This window comes from Lepisosteus oculatus, chromosome 19 (assembly GCF_040954835.1).
Source record: "Lepisosteus oculatus isolate fLepOcu1 chromosome 19, fLepOcu1.hap2, whole genome shotgun sequence".
NCBI classification, from domain to species: domain Eukaryota; kingdom Metazoa; phylum Chordata; class Actinopteri; order Semionotiformes; family Lepisosteidae; genus Lepisosteus; species Lepisosteus oculatus.
In genome coordinates, this window is record NC_090714.1 from 12,400,430 (window position 1) to 12,427,894 (window position 27,465).

Below are 27,465 nucleotides of genomic sequence, written 5' to 3' on the forward strand. Positions count from 1 at the left end.
TTGTAATTAAAGTAAAGGTCCTAAAGAGAATGATGAAGGCTTTTTCTCCAGTGATTTGAGGTTCTTCATGTGTAGTCTGAGATCACGGGAAAAGGGTTCTCTTTCCCTGTCACACACGCAGTTTGTCGGAGTTGTTTTCATCCCACCTGTCTGTTCAGGCCCTGTTCAGTGCGGGACGTGTTGCATTTCATAAAGCACAGCAGTCCTCATTTCTGTGAATGCTGGTGCTTCATTAAGCTGATGTGTTTAATCATCAATTTTAGCAGCACCTTGCCTCCCCCCACACCCCCCCCCCCCCCACCCACAAGCTCCTCCACCTCTCGTCTCTCACTGCCGACCGCCTGCGGTCTCAGTGTCCAGACCAGTTGGGGATCCGCAAGAGAGCAGACATGGACTCCAACTCCACCACGACCTTCTTTGCCCTGTCCCAGTCCTTCAGCATCTCCGACATCATCGTCATCGGGGCCTATTTCCTGCTCAACGTGGCCGTGGGCATCTGGGTAAGATCCTTCTCTTGTTCTTCTCTGAGCTAATTGTTGGCTGCCAGTCTGTTTTAAAAAAACAGGAGACGTTATTAGGCTTTTGACCGGGTTTTGTGCCCAACGTCCTCATGCCGATACAGGTACTGGAAACGAAAAATCTGCTTCTGGAGTTTTAAAAAGCTCCGACAGCAAAATGTTTAGATCAGGCAAGAAAACACCAGCTCTTGGACAACTGGGTTTAGGTGGGGAAAAAATAATTGTCAAAATATTTCTGCTCTATTAAGAATCCCATGAATAGTATGATCACAACCTTAGTACAAATGTGCCCATGTCATTATGCAGTGTTCAGACTGACTTTTGAATTTGGAGGCTTGTAACCATCTCTACTATTGTTAAACTGTGACAGTTCCTAAGTCTGTTTGAGCCATATAGTTTTACTCTATGCTTGTACATCATTTCTGTGAAATTAACTTCTGTTTAACAACATACTGTACCAGGGATGTGATGACTCTTTCACGCCCTGTTTAAACAATCCTTACCTTTTGTTGGCCATGCTTTTGGGCTATTGGTTGGAATGACCCAGCAACCAGCATTTTTTCACCTACTGAAATTATTCCGCTTTTTCATGGATACCCAAATGTCGCAGGTAACTGCAGATTAACCACGCGGACATTCCAAGATAACTGGGGGTCATAGTTCTTGTGAAAGTCTTTTTTTTTTACTGCTGTTTTTAATCATGGCAATGTAGTTTGGCTTTTGTATAAATCCTAAATTCTCCTTTGGCTTCCTAACTGCTACCCCTTCAAATCAAATCAAATCAAAGTTTATTTATCAAATGCACAGCATTACAGTGTGCAGCAGCAGTAGTTGCTGGCAATGAAATTGGAGTTTTACTGGCTGACGAGCACACAATGGTGGATTGAAAGCAGTCTGTACTACGTTTTTTTTTTTCTGCAGGGCAGTTACTCAACTTGCTTTCGGAATTTGAAGAAATGTTAGATGGGTGTTCTTGTTTAATGAAAATGGAAGGATCTCGGTGTGCTTCTGAGGTTTCTGAGAATCGCAGCTTGACTGGGGGCAGAGATTAAACTGAAATGTGAAGTGAGTCACACTGAGCCAAAATGCTGCCTGTTGGTACAGCTTTAAGCAGTGGGATGAAAAGAATTCCTCCTCTGTTGATGCTTAAAGCAAAACCACAGGGAGGAGTCAGTTTGAGGAAGACGCAGCATGTCATAATTTGATTTAAGTATGCCAAAAACTCTCTAACCTCAGCAGTGATGCACAAGCCTTTGGCCAGCGATCTTCATTTGCACACTTACAGTACCATCCTTCTATTGACTAAGAGGCAGTCTGTCTTGTCAGGAGTCTTACACAATCACTTATTATCTTGTCTAGACCCATTTTTTTTAAAGAGAAATGTAAATGCCACACTGTGGAATCAGATACAGGTGAACGAATTCTTCCTTGCATGCTTCCTCGCATCGGGAGGCCAGCCTGCAGATATACCAGAAAGGCATCATTCTGTTGCACATGCTCGACTGTACCACTGACTGCTCTGAATTCCTCTGGCGCGTTGTGTGAGAAATACCAGACACCAGGAAGAACAAGAGGGGCTCAGGTTCCAACGCCAGAGACATTAAGAACAGGGATCTTAAGACTGTCAGACACAGATGCACAAACTCAGCGCAAATGTGCCCCTATGACATTTCATGCCAATCTTTATTCTGTACAGGGCCTCCATGAGCATGTAAAGGCACTTCACAGTAAAAGGACATTTAGGGAAAAACAATAAAGGTATTTACAGCTGACAGGTAAATTAAGAAATGACATAATGTATAAAGGGGAGTTTAAAGACGACATTTCAAAAGTGCCGACTAACTTACAGTAACTCACATAGGCTGAGAGATTCCACATCATTGTGGATGTAAATAATCCTGTTCTAAATCTAATATTCTACACTGAAAGAGCACCAGATTCCAAATAACCATACAGCATCGAGGTAAACGTGGGGTTAATAGCTGAATGATGCAGTCAAGAGCCAAACCTTTCAGCCCGCTCAGGATCCTCAGAAGCAGTTTGAATTGTATTTTGAAATTAACAGGGAGCCGATGCACGCAAGCTGAAACAGGTGAAATGTGTTCTGGGATTTTAATTGTACTTCACATTCAACAGGGGAGTTCTAAACACGGTACAACTTATAGCATGTTTGAATACACCAGAAAACATGGCCTTGCAACAGTCTAACCAGTAAAAGGACGAAGCTTGCATGAGCTTTTCAACTTTACCTTCCGAGGGGCATGAATGGATACGAGCAATGAGATGGATTTTTTTTTTAAAGAATCCCTCGTAGCATTGCAAGCATCAACTTTAAATGCAAAAACTGGATCAAAGATGACACCAAGACACCTGATTTGAGGAACTATACTTGGATTTATTCCAACATCTCCAACAGTCATGCCTAGATTGACAGTTGCAAAGGCGAGTCGGTCAGCATAACTTTGGTCTTTGGAGGGCCGATATGAAAAAAGTTTTCAGTAGTGGTGGCTAGTCCTTGATTAACGCCAGGTTTCATATGAACGAGAACTCGTATGGAAATTATTGCTTCATCAGGAATAAACTAATAATTCCTGTGAAGTATAAGATCAGCGACACCAGACATGACTGCCTTACTGACGAGCTGTAATGCCCAGTTTGAACACCTGCTCTATTATATGAGATGTAAACCATGGCAAAGCAGTTCCAACAAAGCCCAGAGCCCTCTGTATGCTAAACTGAACGAGTTCACAGTTCAACTTTCACCACGTGATGAAAATGGGTGCTTTGTTCTTGCCAAAGATGTTAACTTAACTATTTGTTAGATTTAAAAATGCAAGTTTCCTTCTGAAACTTCAGACTGTCATAGTTAAACATATTTGGAATAACGGGAATCTGGTTGTTCTGCTCCCTGGGGTCCATTAAGGAAGTACAGGGGGATACCCTGCGGTGGGGTTCTTGAGGATGTACCTCCAATGGCCTGCTGCTCATGACCTTTGCCCTGTCAGTCCTCCTGCAGGGTCAGCAGGAACACGCTCAGCGGGTACTTCCTGGCCGGGAGAGACATGGCGTGGTGGCCGGTGAGTTGTGCTGTGGGTGTACTTTAAAAAGCATGCATGCATGTGTGGACAGAGCCTTTGCATTTGTGGACTGACAAATCACACTCTCCCAGGCACATTGTGCTATCTGCCTGTTTAAACATGCGCGCACACACACACTGCTGAGACAGAGTTCCCACATCTGTATGCATTTACATCTCACCGTGTCTTAACTTTGCAACAAACTGTAGAATGATCCACTGTTTCCCTAGTCTTTCTGTATAAGGGTAGCAATATCAGTCTGTAGATATGCGCTCCTGGAATGCAGTGTTGTGTGATGTTTGTCATAACACTACTCAAGCAAGAGATGAGAGCAAGACGCCCTTTCTAGAGCGGTTTTATGAAATTTCAGTTTTGATGAGTTGCAGGCTAGGGCAGAAACGGTCATGATCGCAGTGAAAAGCGAATGTGTGCCGGCTTTTCAGTTCTGCTCCCGTCTGTACACGCACAAACGGGCGAAAACAGACTTTAGGAAGCATTGAAGAGCCGTGACCTCCGAGAACTGCACCCTGCTGCGCAGGAAACCTGAAATGGCATCGACTGCAACGCTGCGGGCGAGCTGTTTCTCTCCCTGTCTGTCTGTGTAAGGCCGTGTGGCTGTGTCGTCCCTCTCCCCTCAGATTGGGGCGTCTCTCTTTGCCAGCAGCGAGGGCTCGGGACTCTTCATCGGGCTGGCCGGCACCGGGGCCGCGGGGGGCATCGCGGTGGCCGGGTTCGAGTGGAACGTAAGTGTTTTCTCTTTCTCCCCCCCCACCCTATTTCTGGAAGAATGGTGCTTGAAACTCTCTCGGGGAGGGTTACACACCCCGGGTCATGAAGTACCAGATTGTGGCACATTTTAGAGTCATCTTACCAGAAAAGCAAGCTGATCTGAGTCTACTCTCCTGATCAGTTCAAATCCAAGAGTGGATAAAAGCCAGTGCTGCAGTCTAGGATCAGGGTTGCTGTCCCAGACTGCAGCTGTTCTTGCCTTCCCACTCTACCATGCCCTTCCTGTCTGTCTGACCAGTCAGCAAGATCATCCCGTCTTGCATCAGTTCTGTAATAATTCAGCCACTAAACTGGTGTGATTTAACGTTTCCTTCAAAACAGCCAGAGGAAGAGGTTGCACAACAGCTGTGGAGGAATTACTCACTTTCTAAAGGATGTGAGCAGCTATTTAAAAAAAAAAATGAAGCCTAAAGATGAAAGTTGGCCCTCGCACTTCTAACAATGCCCAGCAGAGGGCAGTGAGCGCCGTGTTATAGTCATTGCGGGTTGGACCGTGGGAATGAGTGGGGTGACACTCGCGGGCGTTTGCTGGAAAGAGAAATGGGAAAACATGCTTTTTGAGAAAGGCAGGACAGGGTTCGTTTGTCGTGCTGGCCAGCCTCATTAACTCCTTCCGAGCCCCAGTCTCCTCCTGCAGTCTAATGCTCTCCGGTCACAGCCCTGACATTAACATGGTACGATAGAGCAGGGGATCCAGAGCAAACCCAGGCTAAATATCACCCGAAGACATGTACCTCCTCAGTGTTAAACGTTTTCTTATTAATTATTAATAAGAAGGCACTGGTGGATTTTAAGGAACTTTTAATCCTGCTCTTAGCGCCTTATTAACATTACAATTATTTTTCAAATTGCTTTTTTTTTTTCTAATGATGGAAAGGTTGGGAGTGTTGGGGGGCGCCAGCATAGGCGCCGAAATGAACAACCCCCCCGAAAGCTAAGAGCATTGAAATGCGTAGCTAAATAGAAGATGGCACATTGTAATTAGCGTTAAGAGATCCAGCTTTTCAGCTCGTATACTTGTCTTCTTGTCATTGTCACAGGCCACCTATGTGCTGCTGGCGCTGGCGTGGGTGTTTGTCCCCGTGTACGTCTCCTCCGGGGTGAGTGTGGCGTCTCCCCCACAGCTCCGGCTTGATCCTGATCGGCTCCCGAAATCCTGGGCTGTCCCGGCTCCGCGAGTCAGCCGGGAAATCGGGGGACAGTGTTGGGAGAGGGGGGCTTTTCTTCTCTGCTTAGTTTTAGTTTAGTTCCTCATGTCGCTTTAATTCGAGTAACCGCTTATCCACACCGGTTTGAACGTTTGTTTCAATCTTGTCTCATTGCACATTCCGGTCTAGTGCTGATTCACTTTCAATGCGTGATGGAAATGCTTCTTAGAGAAGAAAAAAAAACGGTAGAAAATGAATTTTGGTTAGTGCGCGGATTTAATAACAGTTAATTAACCTTTTGGAGCTTAATGAAATGCTGTTATCAGCCTAAGGTGAGTCATGTAATTTGCTATGATGAAGCAGTTTTCTCACTCCTCCGTCTGATCCGCTGGCAGCAGGGTTGCTGGTGCAGAATGACTCTGCTCTTCACTGGGGGAGAATATGGGTTGTCTGCTTTATAGCAACAGCTTAGGCTAAAAAGAGAGAAAGGGGTTAGCCTTTTATTCAGATGGGTATTTTTACTGGAGCAATCCACCTCCCTATAATATACCTCTGCCAAGGGTACAACAGCAGTCTCTCTCTCACCTGGGATTCAAACTCGCAACCTTCCACTTATGAAGGGTTCACCACCACCACCACCACCTCCCATTGGATGGGAGACCTCCTGGAAAAAACTAAGGTTGCTGCTGGAAGAGGTGTTAGTGGGGCCAGCAGGGGGCGCTCACCCTGCGGTCCATGTGGGTCCTAATGCCCCAGTATAGTGACGGGGACACTATACTGTAAACAGGCGCCGTCCTTCGAATGAGACGGAAAACCGAGGTCCTGACTCTCTGTGGTCATTAAAAATCCCAGGGCTTTTCTTGAAAAGAGTAGGGGTGTAACCCCGGCGTCCTGGCCAAATTTCCCATTGGCCCCTACCAATCATGGCCTCCTAATAATCCCCATCTATGAACTGGCTTCATCACTCTGCTCCCCTCCCCACTGATAGCTGATGTGTGGGGAGCGTTCTGGTGCACTATGGCTGCCGTCACATCATCCAGGTGGGGCTATACACTGGTGGTGGTGGAGGGGATCCCCATTTCCTGTAAAGCACTTTGAGTGGAGTGTCCAGAAAAGCGCTATATAAGTGTAAGCAATTATAATTATTAATAAAGCGCAGACCACTAGGCTTAAGAACGGCTTTTACCCTATGGCAGGGTGTGTGATGAACAGCTCACTGTATAGTTGCCTCAGAACTCAGTGCCCCTCTGAACTATTGCACTTTTGACTTGGGATACCATGTATTTATTGTTCTCTACCAGGAATTTTTGTTGTTCTGGTTGTTCGTTGCCTGTACGTCCTATCTCTGTTTATTATGTACCGTTTTGTAATGTACTGTCACACTGTACTGTCTGCTGTGCTGTGCATGTCCTGAGAGATTGGCGAGAATAGGAATTCCAATATACACATACATACGGATGGCCCTAAACTCCTCTACTCTTGTCACCTACGAGTCCAGAAGCCTGACTGCCACTCCACGCCGCTGGCCTGCTGCGTGGTAGAAGCTGACGCACTGTTCTCTACTCCGTTGCGTGCAGATTGTCACCATGCCAGAGTACCTGGGGAGGCGCTTCGGGGGAGAGAGGATCCGGATGTATCTGTCGGCCCTGTCGCTGCTGCTGTCCGTCTTCACCAAGATCTCGGTGAGCACGGTCTCCGCGGCAGGGTTCTCTGGGTAAAAACCCTTCGCTTTGGCCAGGAGCTGTGCCGCTAGCGGTCTGAGGCCAGGAGCCGAGCACATCTGTGGCCGGGGGCGTGTTCAAGTGTGTCATTATACTCATGCACGGGTATATGGTATAACAAAATGTTATTGAGCTAGCTCTCGGACGGTAAGCAGTACAAAAAAAAAGCCCAATACAATTGTATAAGAAAAGAAAGACAGAGACTACAGGCAGGGTGTGAAACAACAAAAGGTAACAGGTAATATGCAAAAACATCAGATTTGCAAAATCATACATTCAACAGAATTAAATAAAGGATAGAAAACTATGGGGAGTGTGCTTCTTGATATGAGGTAGAGGTAGATTTCAATGTGTGTTTGAGTTTTGATAAAGAGAGGTTCAGATCGTAGGTGAGAGAGGCTGGGAGTTTAATAGTTTGATATTGCGGGGGTAAAAACTCTCTCTCAGTCTGGTAGTCCGGGCCCGGATGCTCCGGTACCACTTTCCAGATGGTAGAGGGTCAAACAGTCTGTACTTGGAGTGTGTGGGGTCTTTGATGATGCATACAGCTTTCCTCAAGCACCGCCTGTCCATAAATGTCCTGGATGGATGGGAGAGCAGCCCCAGTGATGGACGTCCGGTAGCGTTGCTGGGGCTGGCTGCACAGCCCTGACCCCTGCAGGTGACCGCTGTCCTGCAGATGTGTGGTGTTGTCAGTTGTCACTCCACCTGTCTCAGCTGGCGAATGCAGAATGAGGCGTCGCAGACAACAGACGGTTTCACGATTTGAAATCCAAGAGGAACGTTCTCAGGTGAAAACCAGGCGGGGTAAAGGCACACAGATTGGAACATACTTGTTTGATGCACAGCCTTCCAGGGGACAACATGATAAACAATGCTAAGCTAAGAGGCAGCCCCCGTCAGTGAATTAACAGCAGATGAGAAGCCTGTGGGTGTGCGTTTGTTGTGGCATGACAGTTTGTCGCTTGCTCCCCAGGCGCTGTCTTGGTAACTGGGGTCGACAGCGGTTAGTCACCCTGCGCTTTGTTTCAGTGGCCGAGACAAACAGAAGCCAAACACCATTTGTGTTCGGGAAGTAATCAGTAGACAGTTAAGCCTGGCAGCTCTCCTTGGTCCGCCCTGACACGGTAGGGTTTCCATGGCGACCAAGAACAATACTTGTCGGCCTCAGAGGCCCAAGAGACTAGGGGGGGGGGGGGGTCTTCAAAATAATGCTAATAAACCTCATGTTTTTAATGACGTCTATTCATACATACTGGCATGTAAATCTTTCTGAACAAGCATGAATCTAGACCTTCTTACAGCACTGTTATGTGGTGTTATGGATAGGGAGTAAAGCAAAGATGGCAGTTTTGATATTCGTTCCAGTGCTGTAGCTGGAGCAAAGCACTGTGGTAAATCAGGAATAACATGATGGTGGGGGACTGTTCCCGAAGGGGAATGATGGGAGCTGGGACGGTTTCCGGTAGTGAGTGTTTTTGTTTTTGGCGACGGATGGGTTTGTTTGGCGTTTTAGCTCAGCTGTAAAGCCGGTTGACAGATGCCCCACCCTGACAGTACAGCTCAGAGGTCTAGCTAACAGGCCCAGTCAACTTTCCATCAGCTGTCCCTATCATCCAGGGTCGTCCAACAGCAGGCTGCAGTCCATCTCTTCCGCTGTGATTTCGAGGTGCTAAGAGTGATTCTGTATGTTGATATTTGTAGCTGTAAAACGCAGGGCAAAATTATATTGTGCGTTCATACAAAAAAAAAAAACGTTCTCGCTGGCCTGTAAGCTGTAGAACAATGTCTGAATTGTCTGTCTGACTACAGCAGATAATCTCTATTTAAATTCAGCTAGGAAGTTATTATTCATCTTACTGCCTGTGTTGTTCGCTGCTCTGGGTGTGCCTAATATGCGTGGGGTGCAGACATGCCAACACAGGGGAAAAACAGCACTTTGGAGGAAAGACAAGAAAAGGCAAGTATTAAATTGCTAAGTAAATTTGAAAGCCTCCTTAGGTTTTGGGATTTCCCAACATACTGTAAACGCTGATCTCCTAGATGTCATGCACGATTAGCAAGTTCTGCAATTTGTGCTGGAAATGAACCCTAACAGGAAATTGAGAAGTTAGACTCCTAACTAATGATTCAAATCCACACAGCAGATGTAGGGCCAGGCGTGTCTGACCTTTTCACTTCATCCTTGCCAGTGCTTTTCATTTCAATGTCAGCAAAGGGAAGACCCTGCGTTTAGTTACCTCAAAATGTGACGCAACGAACTCTGTGGGATCCTTTCGACTGAACGGTGGAACTTGAGCCAGATGACACAAGTGTTAATTACCAGGAAATTGCTTGTAAAACTGAGAACGGGACATTTACACAAAAGGTTGTGGGGGTATGGAACAAGCTATCCAGCCATGATGTTGGAGCTGATACCCTGGTTTATTTCACAAAACAGCGGCATCAGATCTTTGGATCAATTGACTCCTAACTGACCAACAGGTTGGATAGACTGAAGGGCCCCTCGTGCCTTTCCATTTTCTCCTCTCCTCCTTTCACCTGTGGCAATATGCTGTACTGCACTGCATTTTTTTGTTTTAAAAAAAGAGTTGTTCTCACAGTGATAGAATTACCGGGACGGAATGAGCCAGGTCTCCACACAACCCACCAAACAGAACTGCCTCATTATTCATCAACCCCTGAAACACTCTCCAGTTTTGGGCCCCTCCTAGACTCAGGAGATCTGAGTATCACTGCACAGAGCATTCAGATCCTGTAACTCAGGTGACAGTGCTTCAGTTCCCTTCAGAGTAAGTGGACAACGGCAGAAGCTGGTTTGTTTTTTTCACGAATATAGGGTCTCCTGAGCGTACCTGGAACAAAATCATATGATCTCTCCAGTGCAAGCCATGAGTGGATATCGTCAATGTATATGGCCGTAACAGTAAAAATGAAACATTAGTTCTGTTCAAGCTCTTTTATGTTCGAAACAAGATAACCCTCCATTGAGAATTAACCTCAAAATAAAGAGTTTCAGGAGAGGAGCTCACAATGTATTTACATCTTCAAGCCTTAATGTAGAACATGTTAAGTGATCTCGAGTAACAGCATCAACTATGTAATTTAAAGTAGTAGTGGAGCTGGGACACTTGCATAGTGAGATGCATGTGTACCAAACTTTCACGATTAGGGTGCTCCTCTTATAATGTATTACCACATACAAAGCATTTCTCTGCCCCAATTACCTTCATTGACTGAATGCAGGCTTTGTGCTGTTGTTAAGCAGGTGTTCCTTTGCCTTTGCAGTGCTGTTAATGAAGTTACAGTATTTACGGTGTCTTTGATATCCAGTGGAAAAAGAATCTCCATGCACCTAACCGCACTTTATTTTTCTTAGTGGAAAGTATTGCTCTCACACTTTGTGTTCCTTATTTTGCGGTGACAGATTGTTCATGCGTTCGAAACCAGAAGTCCAGTGGAGGGCTGATTTCTTTTCTGCAGGGGTGATTTTAAGTAATACTCAGTAATACTGGACATATCTCCTGCTAAGTTTGCTCGCTTGCAGCCAACCTATTATTGCCATTTCATTCTGACAGGTCATTAAAAGACACATTAACTGAATAATGAGGAACAGTCAGATATGTTGCCTACGGAGCCCAGGAAAAGACAATCGTTACTTATCGGTGGTGATCTACCAAACAGGAACAAAGTAAATGCATGTTTACCCCTACTATTGCTTTAACAATAACCTGATCAAACATTTTGGAGGTGGGTGTGTGAGTGCTTGCAGCGCCTATGGAATGGAATTTCCTTTGAGAAAAGAGGAAGCGGGGTAGCTGCAGCCCCTCTGCACGGCCAGAGATGGAGCAAACAGGGGTCACACTCATGGTGGGAACGAGAACTGAGACGAGCCGTCGCATGTCACTTGCCGCCTCGGTGTTCGCTCCACAGAGGCTCTGCGCTGTTTTTTTTTTTCCTCTCCTTTGCCCAGATCAAACCCCCCCCCCATATCACAAAGCCTCTGGCCCTGGTCCCGACAGTGGTGCTGCTGTCTTGCTGTGCAGGAAAACGCACCAGTAAATGGATCATCTTTACAGGCGGGGGGTTTACCCACCCAGACTTGCCTGCTCAGCAGAGGAATCCAAACCCTCACTCCGCGTGCCTGCCAGGTAGCCCGAGGCTCAGTGTCTCAGCTGCTTTTAACCCACTTATCACGTCTGTAATTTAACCAAGGAGCGATGAAAGAGAGCTGGAGTGTGGCAGCACGTCTGGAGAAACACCTCCACGCTGTGTCCTAGATCATCACGGGCGAAGGAGTTTCTCTCCTTTTTAGGGTGCTCTGCCCTGATAGGTGCCAGGGCATTTCTTCTGCTGTCTGATTCGCCCACATGACCGTTGTTGCAAACAGATGCCAAGAGTTTCAGAAGGGGCACTTCAGTCACATGGCTGGTTTCTTGGCTTCGGGAACTTCCTCTTTCTCATCAGTCGGGGGTTAGGAGATTCAGTTACAAACATTGCGTTAGTGTTGTATACAGGCATGGCCTTTCTGTAGCTGGTTTGACAGTAAGGGTAAAACTGCTGTAATGACGTAGGTGTGCTGTACGTCGAATAGTTATTTCCAGGCTCTGCAGTGGTTCTGTGTGGAAACTGTGGTTTGAGGCTGAATGTGAGGGGGATGGACCTCTCACTACAAGATTGTCACCCTGTTTCTCTGCAGCTCTCACACAAACTCCTGTCAGACGGCAGTTGTTCAGTTCGCCTTGAACAAGACTGTGTGAACTGGAAGTTCCAGTTCTATAACTTAGTAACAAATTATTTATTTTTACGAGCATCCCTTTCTTATGAGACAAAATGCAGGAGGCAGAACTACCAGCGGAGTGGACTTTCAGGATGCCACAAGAAGGTGTAAGGGACATCTGAGGGTTTAATTGCTTTATATGTCGGCATTACCCATATTTGCATTCCACCAGGCATGTTTAAACTAAGATCTTCCTGTTCTCCATTAGAATCAAGGTACTGCAGTCCAAAATATTTCTCTGTAACTTTCCGTCTTCTGAGACAGACTGAGGTACAGGTTGAGGAGCATAAGGAATCTCCCTGTGATTTTCTGGGAAAGCTACTTGTGCATCGCACGCATCCACACTGCTTCTTAAAAGCTATTTTGCTGATGTGCACACAGCATCATCTCATTGGAACCAGTGTGCTCACATTTTGGGTCAAGAGTTTAGTCTTACCTTTCTTTTTGGTTGGCATCCCATTTATAAGACAGTGATAATCTTGGCAGGCTGTCTTTCAGCACTGTTTATAATCTTATAATTTTCATATCCAAATGTTTAAGCTTCTCACACTACAGGATGTAAATTATAATCAAGAGGATTGCTGTTTACCGTTTCTGAAAGTACACTGTGTGGAACATTGATAGATTAATGCAATCTTGTCAAGAAAATGCGTTTTTGTAGCTGACATACAATTAAATCCTTGTGCTATATGCTGTGATCATTTACATGCACAAACACATACTCAATACAGGAGAGCTGCATGTCTCAGTGACCTTGCATTTAGAACGACTGGGTTATTGCTATCTTTTGCCAAATCAAAAGGGTGTACAACTACTCTGCAGTGCTCTACACATGATTAGCTCACCCGAGTCCTATAAGGAGGAATCCTAGCACTGTAGATCAGATCATTTTAATTCTGGAGTCTGGCTGACCTTGTGCCTTGTGACAGAGCCTTACTGTCCCGTGACTCTATGTTCCTTCCTCCCCTGCAGACAGACCTCTACTCAGGTGCGCTGTTTGTCCAGGTCTGCCTGGGATGGAATCTTTATCTGTCCACGGTGCTGATGCTGGTGGTGACAGCTCTCTATACCATTGCAGGTCAGTCTCCTTCCTTCAGCCTTGGTGCCAATGACAACTTTTTCGACCAGGCTCTTCTTTCAGTGTTTTGTTGGTTTTTCTATCGGCTGTTCTCCTCACTGTGGCTCTGATCCCGCAGGTGGCCTGGCTGCAGTGATTTACACCGACACGCTGCAGACGTTCGTTATGATCATCGGAGCCATAATCCTCACCATCACAGGTGCGCAGGGGGAAAGATCAGGAGTGTTGCCACACCCTGTGGGATTTAGCAGTGCAGGAAATATCCCCCAAAACGCACAAAGTAATAAGGAAATGTCAACTCAAGTTTGAAAGGGTCTCATATGATTCAGAGACAGTCGTCTTCCTCTCCTAAGAACATTAAATCTAGAATGTCTTAAAAAGCTAAACGTGAGGGAGTGTTAGATTACTGCACAGGGGCAGCGATGGGGAAACTGGTTCTGATTTTCTCATTCGTTATGACAGCAGAACTATCAATAGCACTGTTATAAGTGAAGGAAACATTTTATATCCTTCACATATCTCACATTCATAAAAACAAGCAACCTCGAGTACCTTAAAACCGTCCCATTCGCCTCCTCATACTTTAGTCCCTTTCTATTAACACAAAGGATCGAAACACGTTTTATTAGAAAAAGTCTTTAATTTAAACATCTCTATTTTTTATTTTTTTATTCCACACCAAACCCAAACCAGTAAACAGACTGTTGCCTGGCATCACTGAACCCTGGGAAGCTTGACTGAGGTGTGTCTGAGTTTGGCAGCTTATCTAGGTCACAGGACTTTGTGGAAGACACACCCTTGTGCAATGAGGTTCCTGCCATGAGACACTGGGAAGTGGGAGGTCCCACATCATAAGCCAACCTGAGCACAGCCCAGCCAGGTTTGTCCTCCAGGAGCATGGACTCCCTCAGTACCCTGAAAAGCAGCGGTTTTGTACGTTAGCTCTCGGCGGCCACAAATACTCCAGGTTTTCGTTTTTATCCCTGAGTGTTTTTGAGTGTTCTGCTCTTATTATATCGCTCCAGTAAGACCCAGATTAAATCAAACTCTCAACCTTCACCTCTGCAGACTGCAAATTCTCGACCCGCTAGTGCATAGAAACAACAAGCCTCTAGCTAAAAGAAAGCTGGCGTCTTGCAGCCTCAGCTGGTGTGTGAGCTGAAGTTCTGATTTAATCCAGGTCTAATAGGCGACTCGAAAGCAGACTTTCGTTTATTTAAACTGGTGGGTCCCAACCTTTTTCAGCACGTGGACCCCTATTCAAGTTTCAAACATTTTCCCGACCACCATAAGCTACTAATCGTTTTTTTTTATGCTGCATAATAGATGGAAACTTTTTGTAAAGCACGACCCTCAAAGTAGGCGAAATTCTTATTGCTCAACAGCTGTCTGTGACGCACGGTGCTGTCTGTGTGTGAACACTATGTATATTCAGTAACTAATGAGAGGGATGGTGAGGTTTTGTTGACTTCCAGAAGGGATGTCAAGTTGGGCCAGTGACCATTTTAGTCTTAAATCTGATTCCACCTCAGTTATCTTTTTTGTGGACACCCAAGAGTAGCTTTAAGGACCAGAGGGGAACCACGGGTTGGGAACAACTGATTTACCAAATGCTTTGCCGCGTAACAAATAAGAACTGGATTGTTTGTAGCCACCGGGGAAGAAGCTGAGAACAGCTGTGCTTAAACACTTTTAAACAGTGTAAGTAAAACTGCAATGAGGGGGGGACTGACGGGCAGATTGAGGTAACAGAGTGCACCTCATCAGCTCCTTTCGCAGGAAGCATGTTGACCACTTCAACCAGCAGTCATTTTCAACAGCTCTGTGGGCACAGGTATTGATCACGTGGGCAGGGCAATCGTCTTGCAGGACATAAGGAAAGGCTCTGTGCAATTAAGGTAAAAGAAAGTACTTAAATACTGCTGGTCCTGAGTGATCTAGAACAGGAGAGGTCGGGCCTTCATGCACTTTCTGCATTGTTAATTGCCAGATACGTCAGGTTGTCTAAGAAACAAACGCTACATTCGATATTCCCTGATATTGCCACTCAGAATCAGGTAGAGATTGCAGATCCCCATGCCTTTCGCTTTCTGTGCCCTGCATAGGCGATTTTCTAGGCATTATTTTTCATTTTCTCCTGTAGGCAAAGTGCACTTAACACCACGATAAACCTTGAATCAACAAGAAACCATTTGCTTAGTGAATAAGCAAGAGATGAAAGATCATGCACCTTTCCTTAGACTTTGATCTCGACACTACAAACCGAGGAAGGGTAGCTTTCAAACATAATAAACAGGAAGAGTGATGAGTACAAAAGACTCTGCTGTCGAGAGGTCAGAATGAGAATTGGAGAGTGACAGCTTGAGGCTGAGATGGTCTTGTAACAGATTCGTGTATTTCCACCATTCGTCCTCGTCTTAACAAAAACCCAAGGTCCGCATTACCTGCACGTTCCTCCCGTCGCTCAAATGTCCATCATCTGGCGTTTTAACATTCTCATGTTATTGACCGGCAGCTTTCAACAAAATCGGAGGCTACCATAACCTGGAAGAGGTCTACCTCAGGGCAGTGCCCTCCAAGATCATCCCCAACACCACGTGCCACCTGCCGCGGGCCGATGCCATGCACCTGTTCCGCGACCCTGTGGCCGGCGACTTGCCCTGGACCGGCATGACGTTCGGCCTCACCATTCTTGCCACGTGGTACTGGTGCACCGACCAGGCAAGTGCTCCTCCTTCCACGCGTTTTCACGGTAGAGACGCCGCCCCCGGTCGGTCCCTGCACTTGGGCTGGCACTTCCTCAGCCCGGCACCCTGACCCACCCCGCCGCAGCCCTGTGGCAAGAACAAGGGCAAAAACACTGCCCCGGGGGGGGGGGCGGAGAAACGGCCCAATGAAAACCAGGCAACTCGAGAAATCGCCTAAACCGAAAAGTTGCACGTTGAAAAGGGAGTTCCCCGAACATGAAACAGCCCTCTGTTCTGGGACAACAATACGGGAGAGGGGTCCCATGCTGCTGCTAGACAACTCCTTTATGTCCCAGTGCTGCTTTCTTCTGCAAGGTGCCCAGAGTGCCCCCAGGGATCCGGCCCCGCAGGTGTTTAATCTGAGCGAGCTTGGCCAAGGAGATGCCAAAGGGAGTCCGGGAGCTGTCCGCCTGACTAGGGGGTAGCCCGTTGGGGGCGCTGCGTCCCTGAGGGGACAGGTGGCCGGGGCCCGTCTTGCTGTGCCAGTACTTGTGTCCCCCGATGACTGGCGCCGCCGCCTTGGCGGGTCGATGGTAGCAGCCCGGCTTGGCGATCACCACTTTCACGGGTCCCCGCGGCTGGCTGTCCCTCTCCGTGCGGACAGTGCCGACGGGAGACCGGGACGTCACCTGATACAGCTGTGGAAGAGCAGAACAAGCGGGCTTGGTTAATCTCCGGGGCTTCACGCCACATGGGCGTGTGTGTCCCCCCTGCAGGATCAGTCGTTTCAAATTCTGTACCTGCGACCGTGTGCATTCTGTATTATGCCTGCGTACTGCAGAATAGCTTTGTTTTCTCTGCAATTAAAGTATAATTAATTCATTTTAAATGCGAAGAAAACGGCTTTTTTGATAAGCCTGTCAGGTAAACCAAACATACAACCAAATTGGATATAGATGAATCCTTTATGAAAGGTCCCGACCTGGTTGGTATCGGAGTATTGTTACAGGATTTTAATTTCAAAAGGTTTATTAGGGCCTCAAGAGTTTCTACAGCTTAGATAGCTCTAGGCTTGTGGCAACCGTGTGAGGTTTAGGTGGGGTGTGTCATCACATCTCTGTGAGGGATGTTCTCCGTAGTGACTGTGCCTGTTTCCTCATAGGTGATTGTCCAAAGGTCCCTATCTGCCAAGAATCTCAGCCATGCTAAGGGAGGGTCAATTCTGGCCAGTTATCTCAAGATGCTGCCCATGATCTTTATAATCTTGCCCGGGATGATAAGCAGAGCCCTCTACCCAGGTAAGACACTGCGCCTCAGCTCCTAGACTGCTCTTTACACAATGCAAAGATAACTGCTTCTTCCTTTCCCTATAGAATGGCTCCGCTGTCTGCACTCACTCAGGCAGTCGTTGTACAGGGAGAGCCATTCTATAGGGAAGCGAAGAAGCAGTTATCTTTGCATTGGGTAAATGAGATCACAGCACACTGACACCAAACTAGTACCTTTCAGGCAGGCAGACCTCACTGCCTTTGTGTATAGGTGGCAGGTAGTGTGAATTAGTGACGGTTATACAATCAGGGAGATGGTTGTGCTCTTTCGGTATGAGGTGGGAGGCAGCTCTCGTTAGACGTGCATCTGTCCTGAGAACAATATCAGCCTGAGGGGGTTCATGACTGAGCGATCTTTCAGGTGTGGAGCACAACTTGGATAGTTCCAGGAAACATTATGAAACACTTTTATTATTTTATGTAATCGATTCTAGTCCTGATCAGAAAGATACCGAGACATTTTCATCTGATTTAGCTTCTACAGAGAGAATACTGGGATCATTTTCCTGGTCATCCTTATAGCCACATTTTATTGCAGGCTTCTTGTGGGTCTTTCCACCTATAAAATAGTTTCTTGCACCATTAAGATTATAACAGAGTTCCATGCACCCTGTAATTCATGCATAGTTAAAACGATATACAGTATCTGACAATGAAATTACTGTAACACATCAGAAACAACAGGTGAATCTAATAGAAATTTACACTCCAATACTTATAATCACCTATTCTGTGCATTTTGCTTGCTGTCAAACCATGTGCTCACCTTTCTTCCATCGCTGTAATGTGGGCCCCGGATTGCTTGTTTTTGGGTTTTCTCCAAAACCTTGCGGATGTCCTCCAGAGCTTTGCTGTTCTGCAACTCTTTCTTTTCTGCATGCTGGTGGGATTCGGGCCTCAGATCAACCAGTGACTGGGAGAGCCGGGCCATGCAGTTGGGTGTGTTGGGGTGCCTGTGGTCCCCAAGACGCCCTGATCCTGAATGTATGCAGTCCAAGCCATTGGCAATGAGGTCCAACCTTGACTCGGTGTTCTCAGAATCACAGCATTCAAAATACTCTTCTGATGCTGAGGAGACATTTGAATCTAACCTGGGAAGTTGGACATTGGGTTGCCCTTTGCTATCCTTCTCACTAATGTCTTCTTTAGTGCTGCCTGTTGCATCTGTGTTCTCCCCACTCTCTGGCGATGATTCTCTGTGATGATTTGTATGTGCACTGGATGTGTCCTTGGAGAGATCCATGTGATTGTCCAGGTTGGAATGTTGAGTCTGGCTCTGGCCGTCTTGCGGTTCGGTTGTTGATGTGGGGTCTTTGCTTGGCTTGGTCACAATGCTGATGATCTCAGGTGTGTCCTTATTGCTGTAGTTCTTGATCACCAGCTGAATTGTTCTGGGCTTGGGGACAGGCGGAAGAGGAATGTCCACCTTTCCTTGGTCGTTCTCCGATGTCACTGTGTCACGTTGAGGTTCTGACCTTTCTGCTGGTGTGTCCCGAGTGCTCTGGGGCTGGGGCTCCGTTACCTGCAGTTTTGGAGCCGTGCTGGGCTGAGCAGGGGTGGTGTCCGGCTTCTGACGAAGGGTAGCCTTCTCAGGCAGCGTTTCTTCAGGCGGTGTGAAAGGCATCTTGAACCGGATGGCCTGCGAGGTTTCAAACAGTTCGGAACGCATGAGGTGCGCCTGCATGGGCTTGTTAGTGTCCCGGATGTTGATGAAGCCGATGACGTCGCTGGGTGGGTCAGGCTCAGGCCAGGTGGGCAGGTAGGCAATCATGTTGACCCGTTCCAGGTTAAGGAGGCCCGGGTGGATGGGGGGAGCCTCCACTGGCTCTGGTGGGGGTTTGACATTCTTCACCAGGGGATTGTTGTTGCCGCTGTTCTTAATGCTGTTTTTACCCGAGGACGTCCCACTCCCCGTCTCCACTGCGCCAGAGCTCACCAGCGCGTACTTAGGGTTGATCAGTTTCCGTGCCAACGCGGCTGAGGGCGGAGGAGGGGGCAAGGACTGCGGGAGGGGTTCGGGCTCGGGCTCGTCCTCCAGAGGGATGGTGCCGAGGTCGACCCCTCTGGACAGCAGGTAGAGGTCCCGGAACTGCTTGTCGTACGTCTCCACGGCTTGTCCCGTCAGCATCGTGATGAGGTTTCTGTCCAGGCGGGAAGCTGTCCACGTGAAACTAGAACAGAAACCAAACGTTATTCATATTGTGCGTATAAATCCCGAGCTGCCCGATATTTCGGCCCGGTTTTCGGAATGGCCAATCGCGTGCTTCATCCCGTCACGTCTCGGTTTGCGGCTACGAAACTCGTGACCACACACAACGAGGGAGGGCGGGCAGGTCTTTGGACACACCCACCTCCGAGCCCCTCCCCTTTCTACGCCTCACAGCACCGCCCTGTAAAAGAGGCTCAGTGCCAACTGGAGGAGAGGAGAGTCCCTCCTCGACAGCACATCTAGCATGCTTGCGTCTAGGGGCCTGCAGGGGGGGCGTGCCACTGAGAGCACCCTGGCTGCTGCCCTTGGTGCTGCTTAGCCAATTGTGCGCCACCGCTTGGGCAATCTGTCACTGCCGGCGAGTTACATGACCCAGACTTGAACCCCTGATCACAGAGCTCATCTTTCCCTAGGCAAGCAACTTCACTAGATGAGCCACTCAGGAGACCCGATTCTTATTATACTTATCTTTGTGTGTTTTTGTTAAGTCACACCATGCCTCACTGGCAAAGAATTGCATGCCTTTTGACAGAACCGTCTCGGATTAGATTATGTACAGGTTCAGGATCTTCTATCCAGCTGTGCAGATAACATTTCTGAGAATTTTCAATGTGACTAATGTACACCCCATTCTGGATGTTTTAAGTACTATTATGCCCTTTTCAGGAGAAACCTTCTGGAGATCCGCAGCTACCGTGCTGTAGTGATGACAAAGAATCATGCACAAAAATGGGGTTTTCTTCCCGACACAAAAGTACGCACATTGTCAGGACAAAAACAATTTGATAATACAAATAAGTGATTAATACGCATCCATGTCTGTAATAATGCTTTTGTTTGTGTCTGTTATTTATACAGCCCTGACTGGTTCACAGTTTTTAGAAAAATGCCAAATCTGGCTCGTCTTGGGTCCTAAAGAATCTGTATTATAATACAGCTATAGGATTCAGATCCAGTTATTTCAGAAGGAATAAGAAAGCTTTACAGTACAACACAGTTATATGAAACCTCACGCGGATTGGTCATTTTAGTAAGGGAGCCTACTTGTTAGCGGACGTCCAGATGTGTCTTTCCGAACCTGCGCTGCAGATTTCAAGATCTGCTCAACCCCCTTTCCCCAACCCACCTGTAAGATCCAGACACAGCCCGGTCTCCATCAACAAACATGAACTTCTGGCTCAACATCCCGCACACTTTCTTAGACGAGTGGGTGTAGAACTCTGTCCCGGCGATGGTGCGCACTCGCAGATTCTGGGGAAAATAAACAGCAAAAGATATATCATGTTGAAACACATCAATGATGACCCAAACCTGGCTAGATTTTCCACCAACGGACCAGCCTCCTGAACCAAAAAGATCAGAGCGGCATTGGGTATTTTCACTCATGAAATGGTGACATTTGCCCCTGATGAGTAAAATAGAATGTTAGTACGCGGGCCGTTGAATAGGGCTGAATTGTGGTATGTTCGTTCCGTGCTCTCTGTTGTTCCATCAGATTTAAAACAGCAACAGGAAGAGAAAACCACGTCTTTTTCTTTACGTAATGTTCGTAGGATAAAAATCTTTTGCTATAAAAACAAAATCCAAATTGTGTTTCCAGGAAATGAAAATCTACTTTTCTGTATCAACCACCACCACCTTATGGTGGGAAAAACGTCCCAAATAATAATTAAACATTCAACTTTGGAAACCACCTCATGACAAGGAAAAGTACCGAGGACATGAGTGATGTTGATCTTCTTAACCAAGTCCCCAGAAATCAGAGTGGACCAGAAGGGCAAACAGTATTATGAGCTTCTCTGAAATAGAACTGGAGATTTGTTTAGGTTGTTGAGCGTGTGGCTCTGATTAACACTCAATGAGGAAAAGGGGATACAATTAGTCTGCTAATGTGTTTGTCTTGGCTGGCATAGAGTTTGGAGTCAGTGTGGGCAGCGACTGGGGTCTGTAGCCCGTGGAAACGTGGTTTATGAAACAAAGATTTTCATTCAAGATGTGAGCTGCTTTTTGGTTGCCATATTTCAGCTTGTCTATCCTGTTCATCGCTTCAGGGTTCTGTGTAAGAGTCCAGGCATTCCTGTGCTTGAGATGCAGGCACTGATAAAATCACGACGTAGGTGAAAATGACGGAAAACAGATTTCGAGATTTCTCTATTCCCGGTTCCGCTGTCGCGCATTCCCAGCATGCCTCAGATTAAGATAATTCCAGAAATCCACGACCGCCTCTTCTTCGGCTCCTTTTCAAGTGCCCCGCGGATCACCACAGACATTACTCATGGCGGAAAGGAAGGCTTGAAAAGGAATGTTTCACCTCCAACTATAGCATTCGTGCTGCCTGCACAGGATTCGTCATCTGTGATAATGGGTTTGAGGCAGTCATGCTCCAGGGGCAGGAGAGATCAGTAGGCTTTTGGAAACGGCAGACCTGCACACGGGTCCTTTTGCCCAGGGGCAGATCTGGCTCAGGAGGGGTGGCAGCAGGGAGGAGACCCCCCCCTGCCCCTCCCTTTATATCCGTGGGGGAGGGAGGGCGAGGCACACTGCCAAAACCGACACTGCAACAAAATTAAAGTCTATCCACTCTCGTCGGCATGTCAGCAGGCCCTGCCTACAGCCATCTGAGTGTCAGTGGGACTGTGCAAAAAAAAAAAAAGTTTTCTCTTTGAGTGCCCAGCTTCATTTGCGAGTGGTTTATTGTCAGTCTCCGCTCACACTTTGTGCTGTTAGCACTCCTGAGATATCATCGGTATAATCTACAGATTGTACGGTAAAATAGAGCCAGAGGAAAGGGCCTGGATTACCAGCTGCAGGACAGGAATTTCTGGAATGTGCACCTCCACCCCTGCTCTGGTTTTTTTAAAACAAAGGAGAAGAGGGGGGGGGCGGTCACGCTGGCCCGACAGATAACTTGAAAGGCTATGGCACAAGCTGTCTGCGAGGGCCCTGGGCCTTTTCCGATTTCTGAAGCTAGAAAACACCACATTTGTATATGGGAGTTGGAGCAGTGTGACAGTTCCGGGCCTCAGCAGCTCTCCGTGGCTCGGGGCTGGACATATTGCAGGAATATGAAAGGAGGTGATCGATCGATCTGTCTTCCACCTCTGGTTTTTAGAAACAAAGACACCTCAAGGCGTCTCTTAGCTGGCCAGTGGAGAGGCGGTGAAGTTCTACTGAGGTGGCGTCGGGGGGCGACTTCATTTCTCGTCAGGTTTTACGTCTGACCTTACAATATTACACATTCATGCTGACGTTAACAGCATTAGTACACAATAACCTGCCTAATTATTTTTTGAGCTTTCCCAAGAATTTCTTCGGTTCTCTTCGTCTGAGGCCTGCTGGGAATGTGCGTGTGCGGAACCAGCATTGTGATTTTATCAGTCTAATATGATTCATACAAAACATTTTCTCTCTTTTTCAAACACGATGTGAATCCCCCCCTTTGCTCAAAGAAAGGAACCCGTGAGAGTCTGCCGAGGAGATTAAAGTCTCCTGCACCAGACGCTAGAAGGTGGGACAGCAGGAACGGAGTGTCGCTCACCTTGAGGTGCCCCCTGTGCATCCTGGCCCTCTCGCACATCTCGAGGAAGTGCTGAACCCCAGTGCTCTCCAGGATGATGTACACGGGCACCTTCCTCTTAAAACTGGCGTCCAGAAGGTCTTTAAAAATGTCCACGTCTGTGAACATGTCCATCACAACTGCGACCACCTGCCAGAGAAACAGTATCGCTGCGTCACACTTCCTGAATGAAATGTTTAAACACTGGCCCTATTTAAATGACCTGGGCCTTTTATATTCTAAAGAAAAGATAGGATATAGTGGCTTTTAAAGTGAGAAATTTTAACTACTGCAGACTGCATCATTAAGTGAATTTAGTTTTATTTTCTCATCTCTAGAAAATGAGAATCGGCACTTTCGAACTTGGCATGATCTAGCACTACTGATCCAGCATGAACGTTTTTTTGCTTGTTTTTTTAATGCAGATGATGACTAAGCTATTGATCGTTTTCTTCCAAGCAGTCCCCAAAAAGACTGACTCAGACTTTAGCCTGAAGTAAAGGAACCGCCTAAATTGTAATAGTTATTACAATTAACGGGGCGGTGTGGTGGCTCTGTGGCTAAGGCTCTGCGCCTGTGGCTGGAAGGTTGCCGGTTCATATCCCACGGCCGGCAGAGGAATCCTACTCCATAGGGCACCTGAGCAAGGCCCTTAATCCCAGCTGCTCCAGGGGCGCCGTATAAATTGCTGACCCTGCACTCTGACCCCAGGCTTCTCTCCCTGTCTGTGTGTCTCATGGAGAGCAAGTTGGGGTATGCGAAAAACACATCCCTAATACCAGAAATTTTATATGGCCAATGAAGTGATCTCTCTTATCGTCGGTGTTGAAGACACAATGTCTTTAGAAGAAAGTTTCCCACTGCTTCCTCTCTTGGACGAAGTAGATGGGTTAATATGAAATCTGATCTCCCCTGTGGACAAACTGGGGACAAATTGCACACCCTTTTGTTCAATGGGAATCACCCAGTTATTGGCCCAGGAAGGAAACAGTGCCGTATGTGGAAGATTCTTTTATTAGTGTATTTTTGTCAGCTTGTTCCTTCCTTTCACTGTATTTTCTGAACGCAGCACACTTGAAAAATAAACCTTGAGAGAATACCTTTGCCGGCTCCCTTACGCTTTTAATAATAATAATTCCTTACACCAATATACTGTAGCACTTTTCTGGACACTCCACTCAAAGCGCTTTACAGGTAATGGGGACTCCTCTCCACCCCCACCAATGTGCAGCCCCCCCTAGATGATGCAATGGCAGCCATAGTGCGCCAGAACGCTCCCCACACACCAGCTCTCAGTGGGGAGAAGAGCTGAGTGATGAAGCCAGTTCAGAGATGGGGATTATTAGGAGGCCATGATTGGTAAAGGTCAATAGGAAATTTGGCCAGAACACCGGGGTAATTTTTAATGACCACAGAGAGTCAGGACCTCGGTTTTACGTCTCATTCAAAGGACAGCGCCTTTTTACTCTAGAGTGTCCCCATCACTGTACTGGGACATTAGAACTCCCATCCAGGTACTGACCAGGCTCACACCTGCTGAGCTTCAGTGGGTTTCAAATTTTCTGTTTAATTTCTGCAGGCAAAACCTAGAGGCCAGAAATATCAGAACGTACTCTTTCAGAAAGCCAGCTGTTGATTCACAATATTTGCTTTAAACCATGGAGAATTCTTGGATTGCAACAGAATTAATTTACTCTACCTGTTAAAATGTGTATTTATTTGATATTTTATTACCTACATGTTTGTTTGTGTTCTTCTTATATGCAGCATAGAAACTGTACGCTGTGTAGTTAGTAACAATGGGAGAATCTATCTGCATTCTTGCATCAGGGAAAGTTATATCAAAATTCCTAGTAGGGTTGCAGCAATTGTGCTGGCAGCACTAGCACAAAATTATGAGAGAAGATTTTCGGGCAGTTGAAAATGCCAGAAAAAGACCTGAAATGAATCCACACCATAATAGTTTTTAAGAGAAATTACTAATTAGCGATATGTAAATGTATTGTAAGCACTATGAGTACAACAGTGGAATACCCCGGCATATGAAACATGGGCCATTCTGGTTTAAAGCTCTATTGTGCGCAAAGGTTAAAATGAAAAGACCAGGCTTGGACTGTGTAGATGCGCAAGCCTCACAGTGTGGGCTAGTCTGGGCCCTATCAGACGGCCGTGCTGTGATCGACTGCCTCGCTGTGCGTTCTTGGGTTTCATTTTGGCAAGGCGATCGAGTTAAACTAATGACTTCACAGGCACAGTGTTATTTCCATAGCCCTGGGATAGCTGAGTAGCTTTGAAAGAGCTCTTGGATAGGTCCTGGATAAAGAATATAGCGAACGAGAAATCGTTCTCTTGAAGTCGCAAAAGTCAAATGTCACATCAATTGCAAAAAACAAATGGAGCGGACAGGAGCGACTATTTTTTATGTCCGTTTTATGTAGCATAGTTATAATGAAACAATATCTTATGTTTCAGGTAGATGCGCTGCACAGGCAGTAAATGTGAAGGTACCTACAGGACCAAAAGCCAGCTGGAAAACAAGCTCATGCCAAACAATATACGTTTTTTAGTTCATAATAATAACAACTTATAATAATAATTATTATTATTATTGCAAGTACACAGTGCTTTCCACTGTACCGCGTCTGCTGTGTTCACTAACCCTGCTGACATATACAGACCTTCTGCGCCTGGACGATCATTTTCCTGACCACCTCTTTAATGTGCGTCTGCCCCTCCATGGGCGGCTGCGTGTACACATTGGCCCGGGTCACCCCTCGGTAGGACGCGCAGTCCGGCCAGCCCATGTCCAGCTCGGGAATGTCAATGTCCGAGCGCTCCGGCCAGTACTGCAGGGACACCGCTGCGTCCTCGCCGTCCCCTTCCTGTTTCACGTTCTCCGCGCCGGGCTGGTAGTCCTGCACATTGCCGGCGAGCCGCTCCAACTCCGGGTTGGACAGAAACTTGCGGACGTTGTGCGTCTCCAGCACCTTTTGGAAACCCTCGCGTCCGCCGTGCAGGAGAGCCTCCAGGGCCAGTCTCTGCTCCTCGCTGTAGAAGAACTCGGGCTTGGCTTCGTTCACTCGCCAGTTCACGTTGTTGTCGTCCAAGCACTGGACCTGGGAAAGAGCCATTTTCACAGCCCCGGCAGTTTCTCTGAAATCAAACCAAGAATGGGTTCTCCTCTGTTTCCCCCCACTTTCTTAGAATAAGAGAGTATTCCACTTTAAAAAAACATGGTTAAAAAAAAGTGTCAAGTGGTCAATATTTAAAAAGGCATAATCCCTGCCATCTGGTCCAAAATATTTAAGAACACGTGTTCTCCAGGCTGTCTCCCTTTCTCTTTATAATAAACACGCTGGACCGATTTTTTTTTCCTCTCACGCCGCAGGTATTCCAACTTTTTTTTTACGGTTTATTTTTGCTTGAGTTCAAATCATAGCTGCGTATTGCTGCGTTCGGCTTCAGTTCTCGCCGCGTTCACGATCTGAGCGCATTGCCCCGGCTGGAGAGTGTGCGTGTCTCGCATCAGGGGGCGGGGAGGAGCGATGATGTGGACAGGTACGGACACAAAGCCCCTGTCGGCCGCGCCGCCGGCCCCGCCTCTCGCCACACCTTAACCACGTGACGAGGGAGAGCTCTCCCCCATTCCTGACTCAGTGCCCGCGGGGCAGTGCGCCGCTGTGTGCGCAGGAAGGAGATCCTAGACTACTGTGTCTACAGTCGTATCGCCTTTGTTATTCATGCGACAGCTCATCCTAGGAAAATGAGGTCAAGGGCATATGCCAATCAAGGAAAAAACAGACACGCAAAAAGTTTCCAAGAGTTCCAAGACTATAATTTCACAAGAATGTGATGATTGACACATTCTTGTTGGCTCCTGTCAAATATTGACTTCGCTGCGTAAAAGGCTCATATTTAAAGCCGTGTAGCCACGTTCTTCTGTCTTATAAAATTGTTTTATGCATTTGATTTTACCCCCGCCAGAGACAAAATCTAAGAAAAGGCTTCTCATCCGAGCGTGATCAATCTCCTTCTCCTAAAATAACAGTCGTTTTAGTTCCGAACTTCGGGAACAGGCGCTCGGTCGACAGGCTGTTAACTTTTAAAACCCCCCCTCGTGGAAGATCAAACTTGTTGTGACGGTCCGAGATCGGATCGTAGGGGAAAAAAAAAACAGCCAAGGGTCAGTGTGTGTGTGTGTAGAGTCGACGTCAGCAGTCTCGACGCCTCCAATGAAGTCCCTTTAATTTTTAACTCCTTTTTGTCATTGTGGCTTGCTTCTGTTGTAACAATCCCAGCTACCAGCGCAACGCAAGAAAAATACAACCAACAAAGGAATGTAGAGTAAAGCGTGTTTTGAATCGCACAATAAATATATATATATATCTTAAGACTGGGAGAAAAGATGCTCAGGGTTGTATGTTCCTGGACTGTTCTGTCAAACAAAAAAAAAAAGTTGCAATACACTTACTGCAAAATCCATAAAATGTAGAACATATTGGTACTGGCTTCTTTAATGCTCTCCTTTAAACAGTATTTGGTTTATATGATCCTATCAGAACTTAGAGAATTAC

General features: G+C 46.8%; 2 protein-coding genes across 2 annotated transcripts in view; one reads left to right on the top strand and one right to left on the bottom strand.

Moving 5' to 3' along the window:
* The first annotated feature begins 293 nt into the window (after window positions 1–293).
* slc5a10 (solute carrier family 5 member 10) overlaps window positions 294–27,465 on the top strand; it is a 37,791-nt gene continuing 10,619 nt past the window's right edge. The window contains exons 1-9 of the mRNA XM_069180804.1: window positions 294–500; window positions 3,524–3,595; window positions 4,234–4,338; window positions 5,425–5,484; window positions 7,110–7,214; window positions 13,006–13,111; window positions 13,230–13,310; window positions 15,627–15,832; window positions 16,961–17,096. Coding sequence (XP_069036905.1) covers window positions 390–500; window positions 3,524–3,595; window positions 4,234–4,338; window positions 5,425–5,484; window positions 7,110–7,214; window positions 13,006–13,111; window positions 13,230–13,310; window positions 15,627–15,832; window positions 16,961–17,096 — 982 coding nt within the window. The 5' untranslated portion in view covers window positions 294–389. The remainder of the gene's footprint in view (window positions 501–3,523; window positions 3,596–4,233; window positions 4,339–5,424; window positions 5,485–7,109; window positions 7,215–13,005; window positions 13,112–13,229; window positions 13,311–15,626; window positions 15,833–16,960; window positions 17,097–27,465) is intronic.
* fam83ga (family with sequence similarity 83 member Ga) lies at window positions 13,732–26,952 on the bottom strand. Its single transcript, XM_069180803.1, has 5 exons — window positions 25,570–26,952; window positions 22,874–23,041; window positions 20,462–20,586; window positions 17,893–19,297; window positions 13,732–16,496 (listed from the first exon to the last, which is right to left on the bottom strand). Exons 1-5 carry the CDS (start codon window positions 26,020–26,022, stop codon window positions 16,131–16,133), a joined length of 2,517 nt encoding a protein of 838 aa, XP_069036904.1. The 5' UTR covers window positions 26,023–26,952; the 3' UTR covers window positions 13,732–16,130.